We start from the raw sequence: 23,532 nt of genomic DNA on the forward strand, positions 1-23,532 counted from the left end.
GGTGCGCGTGTCGAACTTGCCGCAGGTAAAGTGTTTATGTGGGAGTCGAACCCGCAGTCAAGTCAGACGCAGATAGAAGCTGACCTCGGTGCACTGCTGAGCTCTGGTCCTTGTCCACAACTGCGCCAACATGAAGACCCCCACCGTGCTGCTTCTGCTGGCCCTCTCAGGTAAGACACATTGTGCATTTACTATCTATATTACAACAAGCATATAGTCTGTTTGACATGTTCCATTACAGATCTGCCTGATAACTTTTACCTTTGCGCAAAATGTCTTGAAATCCAGCTGTTCAGCTCAAAAGTTCAAAATGAGGCCTACATATACCATTTATTTTGCGCCTGTAAATTGGCCACAGGCAGAGATTACCAATGTATTATTAAGTAGTCTATCACACACTGACTTCCTGGATTCTTTAAGGAACAGAAATTTCCGCACTCTGTCTTTCATGAGAGTCGAGTCACATGCCTCTTTCAAATGTTTTGTTTGTAAAGGTTTCACTGTGTTTAAAGTTACTACATAAAGTAAAGCCCACATTTGAAGGATTAAGTTGTTGTTTTTTTCCCTTTAATTTGCAGGAAAGCTTCACAATTCCAACATTTTTCCAGTTTCACTTTCCATTTAGATAACTATTATAGAATGCTTTTGGGTCCCTTGAGCACTGAAAGCGTTTCACCGACTTTGTGGCTAGACTTCTGTTTGGTGGCTCGGTGGCTGCATGTCGAAATCATCATAAAACTCAGATAAGAAGTTAGGTCAACTGCAGGTGGGTGGTCATAGTCAGCAAGGTGTTGTTGTGTACAACCAAGTCAGCACGCACGAAGAACTGTACAGCTGAAATTGTGTATGCCAAGGCTTAGTATATCACAGACAGATCTACTCGAGTTCAAACAAAAGACAGTCATGTGTTTGATTGGCAGGTTCACCTGGTTTAACTACCTGACTTTAGCCAAGGAAGTCACAAGACATGTTCCAAACAATAGATGTCAATAATGCATTTTGATAACGCTGACAAGCTTTTTAATCATTTGTGTTGTTTGGAAACAGTGGATTCCAGGCTTTTTGTAGCCATTTTAATTCCAGAATGAAACAAGTGTTTTAACAAAAGCTGTCATTGTTATTGAGAATCTATATGATGTAAATTAGTTTGATGGCTTACTTTCCATGTCTCTTTTTGCTTTAGCATTGGTGCTGGCCAAACCGCCTGCAACCGTGTCACCAGCAGTAAATACAAATGATCCACCACTGACAGAAGCTACTGCCGCCACCAAGCCAACTACCACCACCAAGCCAACTACCACCACCAAGCCAACTACCACCACCAAGCCAACTACCACCACCAAGCCAACTACCACCACCAAGCCAACTACCACCACCAAGCCAACTACCACCTCCACCACCAAGCAAACTACCACCACAGCAACCACCACCAACCAAACTACCACCACAGCAACCACCACCTCCACCACCAAGCAAACTACCACCACAGCAACCACCACCAACCAAACTACCACCACAGCAACCACCACCTCCACCACCAAGCAAACTACCACCACACCAACCACCACCAACCAAACTACCACCACACCGACCACCACCACCTCCACCACCAAGCAAACTACCACCATACCAACCACCACCACCGTGGCACCAACCACAACCAAGCCCCCAATGGTGACCAACAGCACTGTGGGGAACTACACCTTGGACAACGGAGGGCAGCGCTGCCTGATGGTTCAGATGGAGCTGCAGATCCGACTGGTTGCAGACAAGGTGACTTGGCAGACAATTTTTTTTTTTTTACAACATCTGCAGATTCAGGCGCATCATCATTAATCGGCACTTTTGATTTCCTCATTGTGGCTCATGGGGTTAAATGTGTGTCACAAGACCATGACTCATACAGTAGATTCCAGTTTGACAACTCTTGCAGCAGCTTTCGTTTTTGTAAAAATGTTTGTGACTTTTAGTTTTGTGTAAAGCCACACACTTATCACATAAACAATCCAACCATAAAACACAACATTTTAATCTGAACAAGATAAGATTTAGCCTTCATTGATCTCACAATGGAGAAATTTACTTGTTACATTCAGCTCTTAAAAAACTCAAGGTGTCCAAATAGGCAGGAAGTATGAAAAAAAAGGAGGTTTGGAGGTGTTGCTGAACGTCACTGCAGACTAGAGGCAGATGTAAAGAAAAAACCAAGAGGAAAAAGACATGAAAGCCTGTGTTAGATGGATGATACGTGGTTTTTAATCAAAGTCATGTATTCATAGGTCAAAAAAACCTTCCTGCTGCTTCCAAATAAGACCAGCATATCCGGGGAGTGCGATGACAAGCATGCCATGCTAACCCTGCGCGGAAACGGCCTCAACCTCACAATGTGGTTCACCAGGGTACGGTGTTTTTTCTCCAATTAAATATAATATGAGTAAATCCCATTTATTATTGACGTCAACCATTTCACTGCTGACTTTGTTTTTCCTCTTTAGAATGACACCGAGCAGCACATCACCTTTGTGGAGAGGTTGGCTTTCAATCTGACCTTCGACTTCAAAGAGAGTAAGCAGCTTATTATTTTTATTTTGCCATTATTAATAATCAAACCATTTATGGCTATTCAAATCTGCAAAGTCAACAGTCCCGCCCACCACGAGGCCCGGAAGTAAAATTCCCTTTTATTTTTGTCACAAGGATTTTTTAAGTTGCATAGTTTCATAACACGGCGGCCAATTCCCCAATTCTTGAAAGCCTTTAGTAAGTATCATTGCTGTATTTTTAATAAATATTTCCGTAACCCAGAGGTGAGCGGGACTATTGAACTCCACTGAGGCATTACTTTGGCTGATCTCACAAGACGACGCCGCATTCCCCGAGACAAAAAGCATCTCGGACATTCCAACTTCCTTAATTGTGCGAGCAAAGTGCTTACTGTTACGGTAAAGCCTGCCATGTGATGCCGGGAACAAGGCCAGTCTTAAGATGCTATGCTGCCGAACCAGTTTGCCTCAATAACTGACGATTTTGTTTTCACGAGTCCGATCCTTTTTTTTTTTTTTACAGGCTCGATTAACGCTGCGGAGACCTACAAAGTCGACGACCGGTCCATTCACCTCTTCAGCGCCACAAGTGGGCATTCCTACATGTGCAGGAAGGAGTCGCATGAAATGGAAAAGGGGCTGTTCCTCGACATCTCCAAAGAACGGATCCAGGCGTTCAATTTCACCAGCTACGATTTTGGCATCGGTGAGTGTAGTGTGGCCGTAATAAATGAGCAACAAGTGTCTGAAGTGGGTCAGAGCAGAAAATCGACCCCGAGTGTTCTCTGTTTAGATCAGAGCCGTCATTAGATAAGAATGTTGCTCTATCAGGTTTTACTTGGAAGACGGTGAACTTTGCTAACACTTCACTATCATCTTTTCAGGGTTCCCGCAGAGCATTATTATCATCAAACAAAAAGTGTCAGGCCTGAAATGTTTTTCTGTTGTATCCACTATGATTTTGAATGTTGCGATTTTCCCCATGTCTGGAATTCCTTCAAGTGCTCTGTTTTCCCCATCCACCAACCCAAAACATGCAGAGTAGCAGAATCAGGAAGCCTTACATTCAATAATATAGCACCGCATGCATTCGTAAAATAGTTAAATCGAACTTTCTGTGTCTTCTAGCCGAACCGTGCCCGGCCGACCAGAGCAACTACCGCGTGGCCATTGCGGTGGGGATCACCCTGCTGGTGCTGGTGGTGGTGGTGGTCGTGGCTTACCTTTTGGCGCGCAAGAAGAGGAGCGACGGATACCAGTCCCTGTAAGGGGGGGAAGCGGCCAGAAACCCTACAACCTGTGAGACTGTTACCTTCCTCAGGGCTTAAAGCGCACTGCAAAAATCACCTTCCCCATAGGCCACACGTGGGGCTAATCAACAACAGGGTAATGGCGCTGAAAATATCACGGCATGCAGTATTCCAATCACGATATTTGGTAGCACTTAAAAAAAAGATTTTCTCATGTTTGCTCATATTGTTTTGCACTGTACTTCTCCAAAGGAACAATGCCTAGAATGTTTCTATTCTAATAATTTGGGAATAATGGAAGAGGAATTTCTACGTATATATCATGAAAGTAATTCTTTGTACTTACCAGGCATTATAATGTAAAAGAAGGGATATTGTTTTTGTTGTTTTTAAAGGTGCATAAGGGAAATGTTCAGTTTAATAGCAATTGTACTGATTTCATTCATATCAAACTGACTATCTTTGGGCTTTGCTTCGTCAGACGACACACACATCTTTATGATTTTGTGCTTTTCATACTGTTGTTTGCACCAGCTCGCATGTATACTTACTGACATAAACAATTCATGTCATTGAACTACAAAAGAAAATAGAACATAGGTAAACTGACCCATGCACCATGTGATATTGCACTCATGTTAAAAAGGAAATCATTTGTATCATTTTTTTTTTAAATATGAAGGACGAATGGGGGATGTACAGTAGCACCATTAATGTCCAGTAGAGGTCACTGTGACATACTGCACTTCTACTATTGGAACTTACTATTATGTGAAAGTAGGGCTATATTACGTTTCTGACACCTTGTTGCCTAATGTGCTAATAAACCTATAAAAATCCCAATGTCTGTTGTAATTAATGTGTGTAAACATTTTGAGATCACTTTGTAATTCATGAGTAATTGATTAAAAAGCTTAAATGTACTAGTTTATTGTTTTTTCTACGACATTTGCTGTGTCCTCCATTGGTCTATTGTGCACTCATAGACTCGTGGGGGAAAAGACTTGGCCTCTAATTATGAAGCACTTTGAAGACTTTAATGAACTATCAGGCTAGTTTTCTTGCATTTCTCTGAAAGTGACCCTGAAAAGCTGTCAAGTAGTGAAAAGTCATCCCTATGAAGAATTGGGATGCTACAAATGTGTTTGGATTTTAATTTGGTGGCTCTCTTTCATTGTTTGTTATAAAAGAAATCATGTATAAGTTGTGATAAAAAGAGAACAAAAAAACAACAACTATAATTATTATTGTTTTTGTTTTTTTTGCTCCAGGCGTGAGTTTGGTTTATTCATCATCTTAATTGAGATTATAAGGATGGCCGACTGTGTAAAACTGCGCAATAAAAGAAAATGTAATAAAGGCGTTTTTGATGGTCCTGAAACAAGCTGATGTCCATCCTGCCCAGCAGCCAATAGCGCATCCCAGAGCAGACCCCCTGGAGAGAGGGGACGCGCGAGGACTCGGGTTGCACACACGCGCAGGGCGGGATCCACGCGCACGCAGAAAGTTCTGCTGAAAGAAGTTGCACAACCGGATTGGGCGTGAAATCACCAGACACCAACCGCTCCAGCCGAGACATCGTGACATCGGCGGAGTGACGCTGTGCGCGCACAGGCTTCATGGCCACTACTATGGCAGGTACTGTTTGGTTAACAGTTTATTCCTGCTTATGGGTCAGACTGCGCATGCTCACACCTGGAGGACATCAAGTCCAGATGTGCCTGGAACTCACTGCTGTGTGCTTCTTGTGTGCGCACGGATTGTTCTGCGTTTGTTTCAAAGTTGAAAAGTGTTATGTTCGGATTCCACGCGTACAGCTTGTCCTATGACTCACAAGTTTTGTCAGTCATGGGATGATTTCCCCTTTCCCTTTCCTCTCATTTGCTTTAACCGGACTTCCTCCATGCTCATGTCCCTATATGCCCGATTATGTAAATGTGTTTTCTCCATTTCCGCTGATTAGAGAGAAAAATGAGACTCGGCCATAAACGCTCATGATGAGGCTCAATAAAGAATATGTAGAACTTGAAATGGAATTAAAATGAAGCAATGCTGATGTTGCAGACTAGTGTAGGAGAACTTGATAAATGAATGACATAACTGGTATTAGTTTGTGATGGTGGCGCTGTTGGTCGAGCAGGTCGTCTCGTGATCGGAAGGTCAGGGGTTCGAATCCCACAACATGCACACTGTCGTTGTGTCCTTGGGCAAGACACTTCACTTGCCTCCAGAGTCTCCGTACGTTGATGTGTGAATGAGAGTGTGAATGGGTGACTGGTTCCTTGCTGTAAAGTGCTTTGGTGCCTGATAAAGGTAGAAAAGCACTATATAAGTTGAGACCATTTACCATTTGTGATGTATCATTTGTAATGTGTCATTTTGTTTTCAGAGGCTGCAGTAGTGGCGGCAGAGTCCGTATCGTCACACAGTCATCTGGTGTCTGTGTCCTTTCAGAAGAATGAGCAGAGGAAGTTCAAATTCCTGGAGGCAGAACCCAAAGCCCTGGGGGTGACCTATCAGTGCACTTCATTGTCCAGTCCTGTTTATCCTCTGTACAATCATATATTTTCCACTTCTTCCAGATTACCCAGATTTGCCTGAGTGTCTTCCAGGGCAGTTGTATGGTCTCGCTTATCACCAGTGCTCTGGACAGAAATGAGCTGGAGGTGGTGTTCATAATCACGTCAATTTTGGTAAGCAACGAAACCTCGGCCTCTACCTATTGAACTTGTGGAAGTCCTTTCAGCCGAGCAAAATGCAGTGTGCCTGATGATTCCAGAAAAAGTTCTCAACCGCAATGACAAAATGTCCTTATGTTGTTGTTTTGCAGATTTTGATTGCAGGAAGTGTGGCTGTAGCGGCCAAAAACCTACACAAGTCTACGGTACGTTGACAAAATATTATGAGCTCAGGACCAATGACGCCTGATCACTGTAGCCAGAGCGGCGTCCTGAATGGCTCTGCATGAGTAAACGCTGACCAGTGAGGACATTCATCAACTCTTTTCCATGCGGCTCTCGTCTGTGTCGACTTCAGCTCAAGGCCTGTGTGGGGATGGAGGTCGTAGCCACTGCGTCCTCTCTCTTCAACGTCATACTCTGCCTGTCTCAAATGGAGGATTACCACTGCATTCACCTGGTGTATGAAAACTCCACGTACGATAACATGGCGCTCTGCAGAAAAATTGACGTAAGTGTTTTGTGATGTTAGAACGGAGGCAGCCGGGCCAGTAGGTCGCGTTCATGTTCTAGAATTGAGTTTGAGCAGGTGCCAATGCGACTGTATATCAGAGAAACAGTTTTTGAAAGAAATTTCCAAACAGAAAATATCCAAATGTTTCCCCTGAGCATCATTTCATTGTGATTGGATTCACTAACCACCATTCTTCTTATGGCTGGATTGGATTTGTCCCCTGGGCCAGGCATTCCCCACCCCTGCGGTGAAGCAAAATTAAAACTTACCATGGCAAAATAAGAGTTTGGGGATTTTTTTTACCCAAAATTTGATCGATTTTTTTTGTATTTTTATTATTATTATTGTTACTTACTTAATTACTGTGTGTCCATTGACAGGCTGCACATGTTCACTTGTATGCGGAGTTAATCATCATCCAGGTGACTCTCTTCTCCATCTCCGTCACTCTGGTGGTCTATGCCTGTAAGGTGGTCAGGTGCTGCTCCCCTGCTCCAAAAGTGGTACGTTGATGCACACATATAACTCTCACATAATTGCTCTGTTGCCACATTATCAACAGACTTTGCTGTTTGTTGTTTTCAGCCGGTGATCACTATTCAAGCCTCTCCTGCCCGACAGTGAAGGATTAGATGAGCAGAAATAAGCGCCCAGAGCAGTATATACCTCTGATACATGTATGTGATAATGTAATGTGATAAGCTGATTGATTGTACGCTCAATGGACTAAGAACACGACTGAAACACAAGCGATGCTCTCCACTTGTGGTGGTGATAATCCCACAAGAGTAAACCAGGACTAAATAGTGGGACGTTGATGCATCATTTTTATGTTGCCTTTTCTGTATCTTGTGAAATGTTGTTAAATTCTGTTCTCAAAGAAGGAGTATTTCCAAGCACGTTTTTGCCTTACTACAATACACAATGAAGTACTAGTCATTTTAGCAAGTCTATGTATCCAAATGTAGCGAGTATTTTCCTTTGTCACTGTGCTTATGATGACCAAGAGGAATGCATGCAGACTATAGGCCTCTTTGTAAATGCTTGTGGTGAAAATGTCTCAGAATTATACAGGTCTTTCTGAGTATTTTTGATAGTTTTTGATTAAAAGTTTTGACTACCTAAAGACATACATGGAAATGGGTCGTATGTTTTTGCCCATATACCTTCACAATGCACTGGATCTACACAGCACTGATATACTACACACTACAGGTCCAGGAACAGCAATGTGTAAATAACTTCATTTTTTGTATGACGTCACCTCAGCGCAGCAGCCAATGGCTTGTTTCCCCGTGATCAGCTGACTCCGAGAGGAAGAGAGCCGAGGACACAGGGGTGAATAACTGCGAGCAACTTTTGGGCGTGAATTGTAAACGCGCGTTGGTGATATCGGTGTAGTGACGCACAGCGCGCGCGGGCAACATGGCAGGTACTGCAGTCACACAGAGTCACACAGGGGTTTGGGGAGACGCTGGTTATGGGGGAGCAAACCAGACCGAGTGTATCGATCTGGCCACGCATTACCTGATGACTGTGACACAGCGTTAATGCAGTTCACATGTGGAACAAACCATCGTATTAATAAATAATATGTAGTGCTCAGTTAACTTTAGAGTACATTTATTCAAACTTGAGTACCTTTTTGAAGAAACTGTACTTATTGGAGTAGTTATATCCTTCAGTACACTACTTTCTACTTCTACTTTTGTAATATTGTAATGACGTATCTTTACTCTTGAGTAAAATAAAATAGTTACTTATGCCCCTGTGAGTAACTTTTAAACTTTTTTTTTGCATAAATATATCTTTTCAATACATTTTTATGGGAGTTTCTTTGGAAATAATGAAATAGTTACTCAGTACTCTTGAGTATTTATTTGGATCACTACTTTTTACTTGTACTTGAGTAAAATTATTTCAAAGCAACATTACTCTTGCTCGAGTAAATCATTTGGCTACTCTCCTCTGATAATATATAAATAAATATGACTAAAACTGAATAAGCGTGAATAAAAAATCGTTTGATCTGGTTAGTATTTTGCAAAGTTAATGATGTAATGTTACGTTTTCAGAGGCTGCACTTGTGGAAGCGGCTCAAGGATCTCCATCCAGTCCTCTGGTGTTTGTGTCCTTCCAGAAGAATGAGCAGAGGAAGTTCAAATTTCTGGAGGGAGAGCCCAAAGCCCTGGGGGTGAGCTTTTTCTTATTCAGTTTTACCTCCCACTTTCTTCATTATTAATATTAACTGTTTTTCCTCTGTCTTTGTCCAGATCACCCAAATATGCCTGAGCGTCTTCCATTCAAGTTGTGTTGCATCATTATTTGCTGCTGGTCTGCTCAAATCGGGTCTGGAGATCCCTTCCTTTGTTTGCTCCCTTTTGGTAAGATGTGGCAGGACTGTAATTGCTCTCTAGCTCATCTGATAAAATAATTAATGTTCACTTCGCAGGCTTTTATCGCTGGAAGTGTGGCCATTGCAGCAAAAAACCTCCATCTGCCCACGGTATGTTTAAAAAAACTACATATAGTTTTATTAGGATCCCCATTAGCACCCCAACAACAACATTTTATTTACAAAATCAGCTTCACTGTATACAAGTGCACAGTAGAATTAATTAAGATAAATATGCTGAACTTATCAAAAAGGAAGAGGATATAATCTGCAACATTGTAGGATTTTATTTTCTATTCTCTTTGTTAAAGCTCAGGGCTTGTCTGGGAATGGAGATTGTAGCCTTTCTTGGCTGCTTGTTCAACCTGAGTTTCACCCAGATTAAACTGATGGATTTGCGTCTTTTCTGCTATGGTTCTACCGACGACCAACAAAAAATATTGTGTCGCAACACAGAGGTATACATTTTTATTATTTGATATTCCAATACAAGTCTATGTTAATAATCCCTCCTCTTTCCTGTATAGGTTGGACATGTACGTCTTTTTGCCGAGTTAACAGTCATCCAGGTGGCTCTGTTTGCCATTTCCATCACTCTCATGGTCTATGCCGCTAAGGTGGTCAACTGTTGTGCTCCAGCTCCAAGAGTGGTAAGCAGACACAGTTATGTTGTAAACCACAAATTGAAGCACTCAACTTTTAACTTATGGAGATTTTCTGTTTTTCTTTCAGCCGGTGATCACTATTCCAGCTCCACCTGCTCCAGCACAGTGAAACGAGCTGTGATCCGAGTGTCAGTCTGTCAGCACTAAGAGCGTGTTTGCACAAGCATTGTTTGTTATATATATGCATGTTTGCAAATGTTTTATAGTCATGTGGCTGAGGCTGTGAACCAGCCGAGCGCCGACACTTATCAAGTGCAGAAAGCAACGCCTGTGTGGAGCACATGGAGGGCCACAGTGTGTGTCACTTTTTGAAACTGTTGTATTTTAATCGTCTTTATAATATCCATCATCACATCGTATCACGCACATGAGCACAAACAAAGCACGAGTTCAGTCGGAGAGATGTTCAGAAGCCGATTCACTTTGTCATTAAGATCTGTCATATTGTTATATATGTTGTTATATAGCTGTTTTTTTCAATAAATACTAGTGTCATACAGGAAGCGTATAGAATAATTAGAGCACAGTGATGGCAGAAATGTGCCTTCGTGTGGGAGTCCTCTGGGAACAGTTTATTGGAATTGATAACATTTTCACGAAACTGGTGTAGATCTCATCAGTTTGATCAGAATCATCAGTGGGGCCAGAGGATGTACGCAGAGGCACTGGATCTGTCCCCCGGGCCAGGCGTTCCCTACCCCTGCTTCGAAGCAAAAGGAAAACTTACTTAGGCAAAAAAAGAGGTGGAGTTTGTGATGATCTATGCTCGTAAGGTGGTCAGTTAACTCACCCTTTTGCCCTTATACGATATTATTAACAGACTTTGTTGTTTGTTTGTTCTCAGCCGGTGTGTAAATAACTTAATTTTGCCAGAGAGAACCAATTGTGATTATAAGGGGAATTCTTTTTATTTTTTATTTTATTTTTATTAAATAGTCATAGAATTACAACAGTCAATGCCCTTGTGTGGAGATGCTTTGCTGGGTAGCACCTGTGGAGAAGTTTAAAAAACACATCCCTAAATGTGTTTGTAACAAGGTATTAGACGGTAAAGTCCATAGCCTACAGTCCATTTGGTATCAGGTACAAACTCCCTCCAGTAATGAAAGCCATAAGGCACAGTAGCAATGTCTTTCTGAAGCAAAGCTATTTTTCTTGTAACTCGTGGAAGGGCTGGGACGACATCAGTGATTCCCTGTGACCTCAGCGCAGCAGCCAATGGTTAGTTTCCCCGTGAACAGCTGACTCCGAGAGGAAGTGAGCCGAGGATACGGAGGAAAAAGAAGAGATTTGAAACTGTTGGAGCAACTTCTGGGCGTGAATTCTAAATGCGCGTTGGTGATATCGGTCTAGTGACGCACAGCGCACGCGGGCAACATGTCAGGTACTGCAGACACAGAGTCATGCAGGGGTTTGGGGTGAAGCCTGTTTTGGGGGAGCGCACCTAAAGTGTGTCTGGCCGCGCGTTACAGCCAGGCCGAAATGAGACGTATTACCTGACGACTGCGACACACCGCAGTTCACACGTGGAACAAACCATCTCATGGTATATATGATAATACAGAGGCGGGTAGTGCTCAGATACATTTACTCAACCTTGAGTAGCCTACCTTTTTTACTTTTACTTGAGTGTTTAAGTAGGCCACATATATTGAGTATATAACTACTCCTAATATATAAATGATAATATATAAATATGACTAAAACTGAATAAGCGTGAATAAAAATCGTTTGATCTGGTTAATATTTTGCAAAGTAAATGATGTAATGTTACGTTTTCAGAGGCTGCACTTGTGGAAGCGGCTCAAGGATCTCCATCCAGTCCTCTGGTGTTTGTGTCCTTCCAGAAGAATGAGCAGAGGAAGTTCAAATTTCTGGAGGGAGAGCCCAAAGCCCTGGGGGTGGGCTCCTTCTTATTCTGTTTTACCTCCCACTTTCTTCATCATCATGATTATTAACTGTTATTCCTCTGTCATTGTCCAGATCACCCAAATATGCCTGAGCGTCTTCCATTCAAGTTGTGTTGCATCATTATTTGCTGCTGGTCTGCTCGAAACTGGTCTGGAGATCCCTTCCTTTGTTTGCTCCCTTTTGGTAAGATGTGGCAGGACTATACTATCTAGCTTCTATTCACAAAAAGTATAAAATATATAATATATATTTTGTGAGAAGAAAAAAATGTTCACTTTGCAGGTTTTTATTGCTGGAAGTGTGGCCATTGCAGCAAAAAACCTCCATCTGCCCACGGTATGTGTTTTAAAATTATTTATAGTTACATTAAACATTTACATACCTTGGCAGAATTTCATTTGTTATTTGGACTATTTTTCAGAGAAATTATAATAATAATAATTAATAGAAACTCATGAATGGTATTGTGTCTCAGGGCTCTTTGAATCACTGACATCAATCTCAGATGCCTGTGATAAGTTCCATATTATTAAGCAGCATTTTCAAGAAATATGGGAAAGAAAAGGATCTCTCTGCTGATGAAAAGCGTGAAATAGTTGAATGACTTGGTCTAGGTGTAAGTGTAATCATCATACTAATAAGAGATGTGTGACTGATTCAGAGCACACACAGGTTTGTGCAGATAAAGGCACAATAAGGACGGTTTCAGCCAGACAAACACATCAGATTAAGAGAACAGCTGCTAAAAAGCAGCAGACAGGTATTTGAAGCTGGTGCCTCTGCAGTCTCCTGAACATCAAGGTGTAGGACCCTCCAGATGCTGCAGTTGTGCATAAACCTTCTATCCGGCCTCCCCTAAACTGTTAATTGAACGCTTATGAACAAGTATATCCACAGCTGTAAAGTAGGCAGTAGTTTAATTGTATTCTTTGCTAAACTGGTTGTCAAGAATGGCCTGAGCAATGGCACGAGCAGCACCACTTATATTCCGTATATAAACAGCTTAAGAACCTTATGTGTCTTTTGTTGTATTATTATTTTTTGTTTTTTCGTTAAAGCTCAGGGCTTGTCTGGGAATGGAGATTGTAGCCATTGCTGCCTGCTTTACCAACCTGAGTTTCACCCTCATTAAACTGATTAACATGGATATTTTCTGCTATGGACTTGATGACCAACAGAGGCTGTTGTGTCGCAACACAGAGGTATACATTTTTATTATTTGATATTCTAGTACAAGTCTAGACAGAGGACAGTGCTTTGTTTGTACATGAGTAGTGACTCTTTTGAAGTGGTGTGATGAATTTGAGCAGGCGTGAAATGGGACTTAAATCCAGCCCTGGACTTTAATCATAACTTTATGAGGGACTGTGAGCTCACTGGGACAGTCCCCACTAATGTTTCTCACACCTCAGGTTTCCACCAGTCCTTTAAATTACCTACAGCCAGCCTAATAGTCAGAGTAACTGCAAATTTCATTTCTTTCCCCACTGTTTTCCCCACTCAGAGTTGTCTCTAAACATTTGTTATGGTAATTAATATGTTAACAATCACTCCTCCTCTTTCCTGTATAGGATGGCCATGTGCATTTTTTTGCCGAGTTAACAGTTGTCCAGGTGGCTCTGTTTGCCATTTCGATCACTCAAGTGGTCTATGCCACTAAGGTGGTCAACTGTTGTGCTCCAGCTCCAAGAGTGGTAAGTAGACGCAGTTATGTTGTAAACCACAAATTGAAGCGCTCAATAATTTACAACGTATGGAGATTTTCTGTTTTTCTTTCAGCCGGTGATCACTATACCAGCTCCACCTGCACCAGCACAGTGAAACGAGCTGTGATGTAATCCGAGTGTCAGTCTGTCAGCATTAAGAGCGTGTTTGTTCTATACCTTCACAAGTATTGTTTGTAATATATATGTATGTATATATGTATGACTGCATGTGTTTTATGCTCATGTGGCTGAGGCTGTAAACCAGCCGAGCGTCGACACTTATCAAGTGCCTCAATGCCTGTGTGGAGCACATGGAGGGCCACAGTGTGTGCCACTTTTTTAAACTTTTTGATAATATTTTAATCGTTTTTATAATATATCCATTGCCACATCGTATCACACTCGACTCATTTTGCCATTTAAATCTGTCATAAGCTGATCTAGTAACTCAGTACAGTTCCTTCATGTAAATGTGTGTAATCCAAGTACATTTAAGACAACACTGGATCGCTTAAAAAAAAAACGATTATGGTTTCTGTCATGTGATAATGTTTTTCTATGTGTCACTTTTTGCTTTTTTTGTAAAAGACTTGCGTGTAATTTGTTAGATTATTTTTGTAATAAAATTATGTTTACATTACGTCTACGATGCTTCTCTTTATTCTGTAGCCTGTTAACAGCTCATCTGGGTGACTTGTGATTCCTACTAATGTTTTACTGATGAACTTGAGGTCAATATTATTTAGTGTTTATGAAACATTTATTATGAAGCTATGATCCCAGTGTGATTTCAGCACAGCAGCTTGTTTCCCTATGAGCAGTCGACTCCAGGACAGGAAGTGCGAAGACAGAGGCACGAGATAAAAAGTGAAGTGAGAAAAGTGTTGAAACACTATTGTGCATACATTTGGGGATATCGGTCTCGACACGGTGCAGCGCACACAGGGAACATGGCAGGTAAAGAACTACAGTTATTATGGTGAAACTTGTTTTGGGAAAGTGGACTGGCTGCAAATGAGAACCTCTGAACAGACCTGATATGTTCTCTGATGACTGCAGTGGTCCATGCTTAACGTTGGTCTTACTTTGTCTTGACTAGGCTATGATTCTGGCCAACAAATATAATAAACAGATCTATAAAGATGTAGGAGCTGAGTCAAAAGACAAAGCTCCCAATCTAAGTTCCTACTCTCACTTATGGTCATGAGACTTGGGTCATGCATTTCCTCTGCAGAGCAGCTGGCCTGGGCGCACCCTTACAGTCAGTGAGAGGAAAAAGTAAGTACACCGTTTGGAATTTCTTACATTTCTGCCTTACTTGGTCCTAATGGTCTGATCTTTACTAAAATCACAAGAATGATTAAACAGTGCTTAAACTAAAACCACCCAAACATTTACATTTTATCATATTTTCATTGGCCATAACATGAAAACATGCACAACATACACCGCCTGAATCTTGCTGAACTGGAGCAGTTTTGTAAAGAGGAATGGTGCAAGATTCATCCTGATCGTTGAGAGCGCCTAATCTGCAACTATAGGAAAGCAGTTATTGCTACAGAAGGATCAGCCAGCTATTTAATACAAGGGTTCACTTACTTATTCCATGCTTTTGTGAATATCTGCAAAATATCTTGATAAACTTGAGAGTTAGTTTTTCCATTGATGATGTTACAGGATAACATTAAATCTCTATTTATCATACTGGGTCAAGCTGTAAAGTCAAACTATCGTACTATCTCTATCATAGCCTTGACTCACGGATAGTACGACTTTACAGCTTGACCCAGTCTGATAAATAGAGATTTAATGTTATCCTCTAACAGATGATACGTTGTCCAGGCCCTGAGGCAACAAAAAAGCCCCACACCATGATTCTCCTGCACCAGACTTCACATTGAGGATAGGGTTTTGATGTTGATGTGCTGTTCCATTTGTCCTCCACACATGACGCTGTGTGTTCCTCCCAAAAAATTAAACTTTGGGTTCATCAGTCCACAGAATATTTTGGCATAAGTGCTGTGGAGCGTCCAAGTGCTCTTTTGCAAACCAAAGTTGAATAGAGATTAGACGCTCAAAACGATCAGGATGAATTTTGGATCATTCCTTTTTACAAACCTGCTGCAGTTCAGCGAGCTACAGGCGGTGTACTCACTCATTCGTCCCTGTCCTGTGAATGTTTACATGTTATGGCCAATAAAATATGATAAAATGTAAATGTTTGGGTATTAGTTCAAGCAGACACTGTTCTTCTCTGTTCATACTCATTCTTGTGATTTTAATAAAGATCAAACCACATTGTATGACCAAGTTAGGCAGAAATGTGAGAATTCCAAACGGTGTACTTACTTTTTCCTCCCACTATAGCTCAGAGTAGAGCCAATGCCCCGTCATCGAGCTTGGATAAAGTCAGGGAAGAATGGATGGATGAAGCTCACACTCTTTTAAAATATGAATAAAACTAAATAAATGACACATTTTGGGGGTAAATAATAGAGATAACAGACCCATAACTGCCAGAATAGTTGCTGTTTAAAACTCCTGACCCAAAGCACATCTTAACAGAATATGTAATGTTATATGTTCTTAGAGGCTGCACTTGTGAAAGCGGAAAGCGAAGGATCTTCTCCCGGTCCTCTGCTGTCCGTGTCCTTCCAGAAGAATGAGCAGAGGAAGTTCAAATTCCTGGAGGGGGAGCCCAAAGCGCTCGGGGTGTGCTTCTTCAAATTCTGTTGTACAGTTACTCACTTTCTCCATCTGATCTCTGTGATTTATCTGCCATTGTCCAGATCACCCAAATATTGATCAGTATCTTCCACATGAGCTGTATAGCATCATTATTCGGCACTGGTGTGTTGGGAAGTGGTCTGGAAATACCATCCATTATTTCATCAGTGTTGGTAAGCTGTCGTACTCCAGCTTCCATTTGCAAAAGTAACTATCGTTTATGACCAGGTTATGCTACACTGTAATGGATGTTCACTTTGCAGATTGTTGTTGCGGGAAGTTTGGCCATAGCAGCAAAAAACCTCCATCTGCCAGTGGTATGACATCATCAGTCATTTCCAACATCTTTAAATGAGTAGACTAATCTGAAACATGCACAGATTAGCATTTTCATTTGATTACACATATAATTGTCCAAAGTCTTCCGTGTCTTTTACTGTATAAACACCTCCTGTTTTGTGTGTGCAGCTCAGGGCTTGTCTGGGAATGGAGATTGTCGCCTGTGTCGTCTCCCTCTTCAACCTGATTGTTTCGCTGATTAGCATGAGCCATTTTCGCTATCGCTGCTGGAGTTATTATTATGACGACCATGACAGCCCACAGAAACAGAACTGCCGCAACACTGAGGTTTGCAAATAAAATTTAAAAATTACCCAAGTCTCAAAGCTACTCGACTGGAGCTCACAGCCTATTGGCCAGTGCAACGTCGACAAAACAGATCTAAACAGATCTTTTTCCCTCGCCTTTCTGCCATATTTGACTTTTGACGTGATTTTTTTCCATAGCATTTTTCCTCCTCGTTTTTGATTCATTTTCATTACTCCTTTATTGTGTTTTCATCTCCTTTTGTCACTCTTTTGTGGATTTTTTCCCCCTTTTTTTGTTGCCCTTTTGTTGATGTTTCGGTCCTCTTTTGTGGCTTTTTTTGTCTCGTTTTTTGTGGCTATTTTGCCGCTTTTTTTTAAAGAATCTTTTAGATTTGGGCAATGCCGAACTGGAGAAAATGTGCTCATTCAGGTGGGGCTTAAGAGGTTAAAGCCTATCGAGCAGAACACTTGCCTGGCCAGTCAGACGACACACTTTCCTGTTGTTTACAAAGGCGCTCCTGATTTTGAACAGAAAGTGGGCGTGGCTTGGCTGGCCAGACCACTGTTCTCCTCAGTGTCAGTGGCTTTGAGTCCCGACTGCTCCTCATCACCTTTCATCCTGAGCTGTCCTGTCAACTCAAGAAAAGAAAAAAAAAACCACACACACATTTAAAAAAAAGTGGCCAAAGTATGGTTGGCAAGAGCTTGTGTCCCTTTCACTGATTGTTGTCACACCTCCTCTGTCCGTAGGCTGCCCATGTCCATCTGTTTACTGAGTTAGCAGTCGTCCAGGTGACTCTGTTTGCCATTGCTGTCACTCTGGTGGTCTATGCTGCTAAGGTGGCCCACTGCTGCGCTCCGACTCCCAAAGTGGTACGTAGACGCAATGATGTGATGAACCAAAATGAAACCTCTTAATAACGTATGGATATTTTGTTGTGCATTCAGCCGGTGATCACAATACACGCTCCACCAGCACCTCAGTGAGAAGAAAGGGGCTGCAAAAAGAGCAGGAAATTACAATGTCGTTGAAGAATCACCTCCACGTGAAAGTATACTTGGTAACACTAATGCCATGTGTCAACTTCAGGGTAAATTGAGCCGCCTCTGGTCCATAAGGAACAATCAGTCACTTACAATAAAACGCTGTGCATTGTTTTTTGGTGGTGTTTGAGCTTTGCTGAGACAAGCAAATTCAAATTAAATATTCAGTTTTAATCTGCAGATGGTGCATATGAAAATAAAGTAATTTGTCATGAAATTTGTAATAAAATGATGTTTAAATGACACCTATGACGCTTCTCCTCTTTATTCTGTTGTGATTCCTTTCCCTAACATTTTACTGGTGAACTTGAGGTCAGTATTTAGTGTGATTTCAGCACAGCAGCTTGTTTCCCTATGAGCAGTTGACTCCAGGACAGGAAGAGCAAGGACAGGGGCACGAGATAAAAAAGTGAAGTGAGAAAGTGTTGAAACACTACTGAGTGTAGATTCAGTGATTTAGGTCTAACCACAGCGCAGCGCACACGGGGAACATGGCAGGTAAAGAACTGCAGTTATTATGTATGGGTTTGTGGTGAAGCTTGTTTTGTTTTTGGGAAACCGGACTGGCTGCGTATGGCGACCTGTGAACAGGCCGATGCACCTTCATGGTTTGGTCGTGTCTGGGAAGAAGATGGACGGATGGATAAAGCTTGCAATTATGTAAAATATGAATAAAACTGAATAGGGGTAAATAATAGAGATAACCGAGCACCTTTTCTCCAGTTTGGCATTGCCCAAATCGAAAAGCTTATTGAACAAAGCGTCAAAATAACGACGGAAACAAGGATGAAAATTTAACAAAAAAAGCAACAAAAGAGCAACAAAAATGTGCCAATGAAGCGATGAAGAAAGCAGCAAAACATGACCAAAAAAAACAAGACAGGAATTTGACAAAAAAGCGGCGACAACGCAACAAAAACTCACAATCAGTTTTGTCGGTCTTAGCTTTCAAATGAGGCGTTACTTGGACCAAGAGGCTGTAAACTCCAGTTGAAAAGCTTTTAGATTTGGGTAAGGCTGAACTGGAGAAAATGTGCTTGTTAAGGCGGGGGGTAAAAGGTTAAAAACTCCTGACCCAATTTGTACTGCGCTTGCCCTTACACACAGGATCTTTTGGCCCAGCCGTTATTTTTCAAAGCAAATCTTGAAAGTACATATGTAATGTTTTTTTTTCCTAGAGGCTGCACTTGTGAAAGCGGGCGAAGGATCTTCACCCAGTCCTCTGCTGTCTGTGTCCTTCCAGAAGAATGAGCAGAGGAAGTTCAAATTCCTGGACGGGGAGCCCAAAGTGCTCGGGGTGTGCTTCTTCATGTTCTGTTATACATCTGATCTCTGTGATTTATCTGCCATTGTCCAGATCACTCAAATATGCATCAGCGTCTTCCACATGAGCTGTATAGCATCATTAATCGCCTCTGATCTGATGGGTGGTTATGAAATGGAAGTAACCTTCTTTATTTCATCAATGCAGGTATGCTGTAGTTCTCCAGCTTCCATTTGCAAAAGTACAATGGGAGGAAAAAGTTTGAATTTCTTACATTTCTGCCTAAATTGGTCATAAAATGTGGCTGATCTTTATTAAAATTACAAGAATGAGGAAGCTTCTACCCAAACAATAACATGTTGTCATCTTTTTATTGGCCATCACATGTAAATTGTTTTGCCGTCCCTCCCCGTTCTGTGATTGGTCCCTAAATCCATGCCAAGAGACAGCAATGGCTTCCTCCGTAGCATTCTCGCATGAACCCCATTTCTGTTCAATGTTTTACGTATTGTAGAGCGGTCAAAAGAGACGTTAAGAGTCTTCAGCCGACACTCATCGAGTATTCTGCGCTCAGTGATTTGGACTTCAGGTTGGCTCACACCTGACTCTAAATGTCTGCATAAACTTGTCGAATTAGCTCTTGGAAGATCCTTAGCCAGGAGGTGTACTCACTTATTCCTCCCTGTCCTGTGAATGTTTGCACGTTAAGGCCAATAAAAAAACATGGTAAAATGTTGAATGATAAAATTGTTTGGGTGGTATCGTTTATGACCAGGTTATGCTATAGTGTAATGGATGTTCACTTTGCAGATTGTTGTTGCGGGAGGTTTGGCCATAGCAGCAAAAAATCTCCATCTGCCAACGACAGTTTTTTCAAATAACTTGGACTCATGAAAGTGCAATTGGTAACACTCATGCTGAATGTCAACTTCCGGGTACTTAGAAAAACAAACTTTTTGCACTTAAATTTTGCACTTTAGGGACAAAGTTGCACAATCAAAGTTGCATAAAATAAATGTATAGGCCTATATAAATACATATATATTGTTATCATTATTATTCAAATTCCCTTTATTTAGTTTTTCAACATTTATTCCAATAGAAAAGTGCAGTGCAAACAAAAAAGCATAGTGATACAGTGATTAATAACAAAACTCATATGAGATTTTATCCATTTCAAGCAGCACTAAGTAACTCTTGCCCCTAGAGGCCATAAGCGCAACTGCAGGTGTCATAGCAAGTTGCGATTTTTTTTACTTAGGCTATTCATTTTATACATATATATTTTATAATACTACGCTGACAGAAATGAAGGGAGAGAGCGATATTGTACATCCAATTACACAATGGAAATCAATTTTTTCACTCAAAGCTGGCTGTAAATACTGTTTTTAGTGGCGCTAGCCCACAGTTAGCTTTGCCCATTAGCGACAATATTTTTCCTAGGATAGTTGGTAGATCAACCAGTCACAAGTCATGAGTGAAACGTCATATCGACCAATCAGCTTAACCCTGACCCTGCCCTGGCCACTAACCTTAAGGATAGTGGGCTGGTGCCTAATCTTAATACGTCTCTGATTGGATGATGAATGTCCACCATTTACCAACTATCCTTGGAAAAATATTTTAGCTTCTTCTTCGCGATTCCATTAGTGTGTATTGGTGGCTCCGGTCCGGTGGCAGCCAAGTTGCAATTGTGGTTTTCTGGCCAGAGACACCAGGGGGAGATGAAAGACCCTCACAATCATCCCATTAACACTTGTATTACCCCCAGAGGAACTACGAAAAGGATTTATTAACGTAAACAAGTTACTTAGTTATGCTTTAAGTGTAAATTTCACCTTTAAATCAGAGGAGTTTTTAAACACAAAACATCCTGAAATCAAACGTATGTAATTAGTTACATTTTGTATTTACATGACATTGTTTTTACACAAACCACCAAAGCAAAAAGAGGCTCACTTTACCTCACTCTCCAGCCATTGTTTAGACTTGCGCTTGTAGTTCTGGTTCATGATGAATGATGATGATTTATTGTTTTTTTGGTTTATAAATACATGTTTGTTTTCATTTTGTAAGATTACTTTTTGGAATAAAAGTATGTTGTAGGCTAAATGATGTAAGCTCCTCTTTTCCAAGTACTCAATCGGTGAACTTGTGGTATTATATGGAGTGATCCCACAATCATCTCAGCACAGCAGCCAATGGCGTGTTTTCCCTGCAATCAGCTGACTCCTTGAGAGGAAGTGTGAGTACAGCGCAGGGCAGGACTTGTATGTTTATCTATGGGCAGGACATGGGGCTGGAGCCGAAAAAGTGAAGATATCGGATAGGCGGAGTGGAAGTAACTTATTAACGCGCATCGAAGGCGTTGGTTCAGCGACGCACAGCGCGCACGGGCAGCATGGCTATGGCGGGTACAGAAACACGCAGTTATAAATGGGTTTGTGGTGGGGGGTGCTTGGGGGAGCAAAAACAACAACAAACAGATCTAAGTGAAACGCGTATTGTCTGTACTGCCATGGTCAATGTTAAATCTTGATCTTTATTTGTGTGAAGCAATGCGAAGTGGTCCACACATGTAATTCACAATTGTATAAAGGTGAAGAAGGAACTGAGTCTAAAGTGAAGTGTAGGCTACTAGGCATGCATGAGGCATCATTTGAGGACTGCGGAATGAGTTTATTGGTCAAATTGTGTCCAAGGTATATAGTCATAGAAAATGTAATTATGTATTTTTAGAGGCTGCAGATCAAGGATCTCCATCCAGTCCTCTGGTGGTTGTGTCCTTCCAGAGGAATGAGCAGAGGAAGTTCAAATTCTTGGAGGGAGAGCCCAAAGCCCTGGGGGTGGGCTCCTTCATATTATGTTTTACGTCCCACTTTCCTCTTTCGATTTTTCTGAAGTGTTATTTCTATGTCACTGTCCAGATCACCCAAATATGCCTGAACCTCTTTTACATAAGCTGTGCCGGCTTGTTATCTGCCACTGATTTGATCAGAAGTGGTTTGGAAATACCGTCCTTAATTTCATCCCTGTTGGTAAGCTGCTGTACACTCTATAACTTCTCTTTGCAAAAATATCTGATATCGTTTATGACATGCTACAGTGTAATGGATGTTCACTTTGCAGATCTTTATTGCAGGAGGTTTAGCCATAGGAGCAACAAACCTCCATCTGCCCACGGTATGACAATATTTCATCAGTAAATTTCATATCTAAACATTTAGAGAGTAGACCAACAATCTTCTTATTTCTCCTCTGAATGTATAGCAACTGTGTAAGATTCAAATGGTTATGACATGTAAAAATGTATATACGTATATAAGCTTCTAGTACTCATTGATTACAAACAAAAGTAAAAAGTGTACTTTAGTGTACAATGTGTTACTGTATAAACGTCTGCTGTTTTGTGTGTGTAGCTCAGGGCTTGCCTGGGCATGGAGGTTGTCGCTGGTGTCGTCTCCCTCTTCAACCTGATCATCACTCTGATTAATATGACCTTATATTGGGCCATGGGCAATGACTGCTATTATCATGAAGGCCAAATGAAACAGATCTGCCACAATGCTGAGGTTTGCACACACATACATTTATTTATTTTATCTAACCTATTACTGTACGTTAAAATGCAGTCTAGTGGTTAAGGCTACTGCACATAGAGCATAACACTAACCTGGCCGGAAGACTATACACTTCCTGTCTTTACAAAGACGCTCCTAATTTTGAACAGAAAGCTTGGTATAGGTGTTCACTGCTTGACACTGACGGTTGTCCCACCTCCTCTCTCAATAGGCTGCTCATACCCATCTGTTTGCTGAGTTAACACTCATTCATGTGGCTCAGTTTGGCATTTCTGTCACTCTGGTGGTCTATGCCGCGAAGGTGGCCCACTGCTGTGCTCCTGCTCCAAAAGTGGTATGTAGATGCAGTTTTAAACCAAAAGCTAAATCACTCACTAACTTACGGATACTTTGTTTTGCCTTTAGCCGGTGATAACAATACAAGCTCAGCCAGCACCACAATGAAAAGGGATACAACAAAATCAGCTACTGTGATGTATTATTTATTATTATGACGTGTCTGTTAGTACTAACAGCATGTTATGACAGCTGGCAATATACTACACCCTCATAACAGTTGTTTGCACTGTATTTTCTTTTACAAATAAATATAACATTTTTTAAAAATCAAGCATTTATTCTATGAAGACATGTGTTAACGTAAACAAAACAGATAATTATTGTT

The 23,532-nt window shown here is 41.3% G+C and overlaps 5 protein-coding genes across 7 annotated transcripts; all 5 read left to right on the plus strand.

Moving 5' to 3' along the window:
* cd68 (CD68 molecule) lies at positions 1-3,901 on the plus strand. The gene is made up of 6 exons (XM_079580182.1): positions 1-170; positions 1,184-1,773; positions 2,280-2,399; positions 2,496-2,565; positions 3,067-3,249; positions 3,672-3,901. The coding sequence occupies exons 1-6, from the start codon at positions 131-133 to the stop codon at positions 3,809-3,811; spliced, it is 1,143 nt and encodes a 380-aa protein (XP_079436308.1). The 5' UTR covers positions 1-130; the 3' UTR covers positions 3,812-3,901.
* A 1,366-nt stretch (positions 3,902-5,267) lies between these two features.
* On the plus strand, positions 5,268-7,884 carry LOC306980758 (membrane-spanning 4-domains subfamily A member 4A-like). The gene is made up of 7 exons (XM_079580185.1): positions 5,268-5,431; positions 6,183-6,301; positions 6,376-6,486; positions 6,624-6,677; positions 6,830-6,982; positions 7,366-7,488; positions 7,571-7,884. The coding sequence occupies exons 1-7, from the start codon at positions 5,413-5,415 to the stop codon at positions 7,607-7,609; spliced, it is 618 nt and encodes a 205-aa protein (XP_079436311.1). The 5' UTR covers positions 5,268-5,412; the 3' UTR covers positions 7,610-7,884.
* Positions 7,885-8,278: 394 nt separating this feature from the next.
* Positions 8,279-13,866, plus strand: LOC306980891 (uncharacterized protein). Of its 3 annotated transcripts, none has more exons than XM_079580429.1 (7): positions 8,279-8,417; positions 9,061-9,179; positions 9,259-9,369; positions 9,438-9,491; positions 9,692-9,838; positions 9,908-10,030; positions 13,736-13,853. In XM_079580429.1, the coding sequence occupies exons 1-7, from the start codon at positions 8,411-8,413 to the stop codon at positions 13,775-13,777; spliced, it is 603 nt and encodes a 200-aa protein (XP_079436555.1). In that variant the 5' UTR covers positions 8,279-8,410; the 3' UTR covers positions 13,778-13,853. The 3 variants fall into 3 exon arrangements, with proteins under 3 accessions (XP_079436555.1, XP_079436556.1, XP_079436557.1); XM_079580430.1 differs by lacking the exon at positions 13,736-13,853 and adding an exon at positions 10,113-10,207; XM_079580431.1 differs by lacking the exons at positions 8,279-8,417; positions 9,061-9,179; positions 9,259-9,369; ... (1 more) ...; positions 9,692-9,838; positions 9,908-10,030 and adding exons at positions 11,289-11,429; positions 11,828-11,946; positions 12,029-12,139; ... (1 more) ...; positions 13,015-13,158; positions 13,528-13,650 and having other exon boundaries at positions 13,736-13,866.
* A 2,361-nt stretch (positions 13,867-16,227) lies between these two features.
* On the plus strand, positions 16,228-18,001 carry LOC306980807 (membrane-spanning 4-domains subfamily A member 4A-like). Its single transcript, XM_079580244.1, has 6 exons — positions 16,228-16,374; positions 16,452-16,562; positions 16,653-16,706; positions 16,858-17,016; positions 17,727-17,849; positions 17,925-18,001. Exons 1-6 carry the CDS (start codon positions 16,243-16,245, stop codon positions 17,961-17,963), a joined length of 618 nt encoding a protein of 205 aa, XP_079436370.1. The 5' UTR covers positions 16,228-16,242; the 3' UTR covers positions 17,964-18,001.
* A 442-nt stretch (positions 18,002-18,443) lies between these two features.
* On the plus strand, positions 18,444-23,435 carry LOC306980890 (uncharacterized protein). Its single transcript, XM_079580428.1, has 7 exons — positions 18,444-18,518; positions 19,199-19,317; positions 22,215-22,325; positions 22,417-22,470; positions 22,707-22,859; positions 23,080-23,202; positions 23,274-23,435. The coding sequence occupies exons 1-7, from the start codon at positions 18,512-18,514 to the stop codon at positions 23,310-23,312; spliced, it is 606 nt and encodes a 201-aa protein (XP_079436554.1). The 5' UTR covers positions 18,444-18,511; the 3' UTR covers positions 23,313-23,435.
* Positions 23,436-23,532: the final 97 nt, after the last annotated feature.

This window comes from Gobius niger, assembly GCF_951799975.1.
Source record: "Gobius niger genome assembly, chromosome: 21".
Taxonomy (NCBI): Eukaryota; Metazoa; Chordata; class Actinopteri; order Gobiiformes; family Gobiidae; genus Gobius; species Gobius niger.

Excerpts from the sequence above, each read along its gene's own strand:
- cd68 (XM_079580182.1), top strand. The coding sequence starts at position 131 with ATGAAGACCCCCACCGTGCTGCTTCTGCTGGCCCTCTCAG. Across the intron at positions 1,774-2,279 it reads TCCGACTGGTTGCAGACAAG|GTCAAAAAAACCTTCCTGCT; the intron begins GTGACTTGGCAG and ends ATGTATTCATAG. Across the intron at positions 2,566-3,066 it reads GACCTTCGACTTCAAAGAGA|GCTCGATTAACGCTGCGGAG; the intron begins GTAAGCAGCTTA and ends TTTTTTTTACAG.
- LOC306980758 (XM_079580185.1), top strand. Across the intron at positions 6,302-6,375 it reads CAGAACCCAAAGCCCTGGGG|ATTACCCAGATTTGCCTGAG; the intron begins GTGACCTATCAG and ends CACTTCTTCCAG. Across the intron at positions 7,489-7,570 it reads GCTCCCCTGCTCCAAAAGTG|CCGGTGATCACTATTCAAGC; the intron begins GTACGTTGATGC and ends TGTTGTTTTCAG.
- LOC306980891 (XM_079580429.1), top strand. Across the intron at positions 9,492-9,691 it reads AAAACCTCCATCTGCCCACG|CTCAGGGCTTGTCTGGGAAT; the intron begins GTATGTTTAAAA and ends TCTTTGTTAAAG. Across the intron at positions 9,839-9,907 it reads TATTGTGTCGCAACACAGAG|GTTGGACATGTACGTCTTTT; the intron begins GTATACATTTTT and ends TTTCCTGTATAG.
- LOC306980807 (XM_079580244.1), top strand. The coding sequence starts at position 16,243 with ATGTTCTTAGAGGCTGCACTTGTGAAAGCGGAAAGCGAAGGATCTTCT. Across the intron at positions 17,017-17,726 it reads AGAACTGCCGCAACACTGAG|GCTGCCCATGTCCATCTGTT; the intron begins GTTTGCAAATAA and ends CTCTGTCCGTAG. Across the intron at positions 17,850-17,924 it reads GCGCTCCGACTCCCAAAGTG|CCGGTGATCACAATACACGC; the intron begins GTACGTAGACGC and ends TTGTGCATTCAG.
- LOC306980890 (XM_079580428.1), top strand. Across the intron at positions 19,318-22,214 it reads GGGAGCCCAAAGTGCTCGGG|ATCACCCAAATATGCCTGAA; the intron begins GTGTGCTTCTTC and ends GTCACTGTCCAG. Across the intron at positions 22,471-22,706 it reads CAAACCTCCATCTGCCCACG|CTCAGGGCTTGCCTGGGCAT; the intron begins GTATGACAATAT and ends TTGTGTGTGTAG.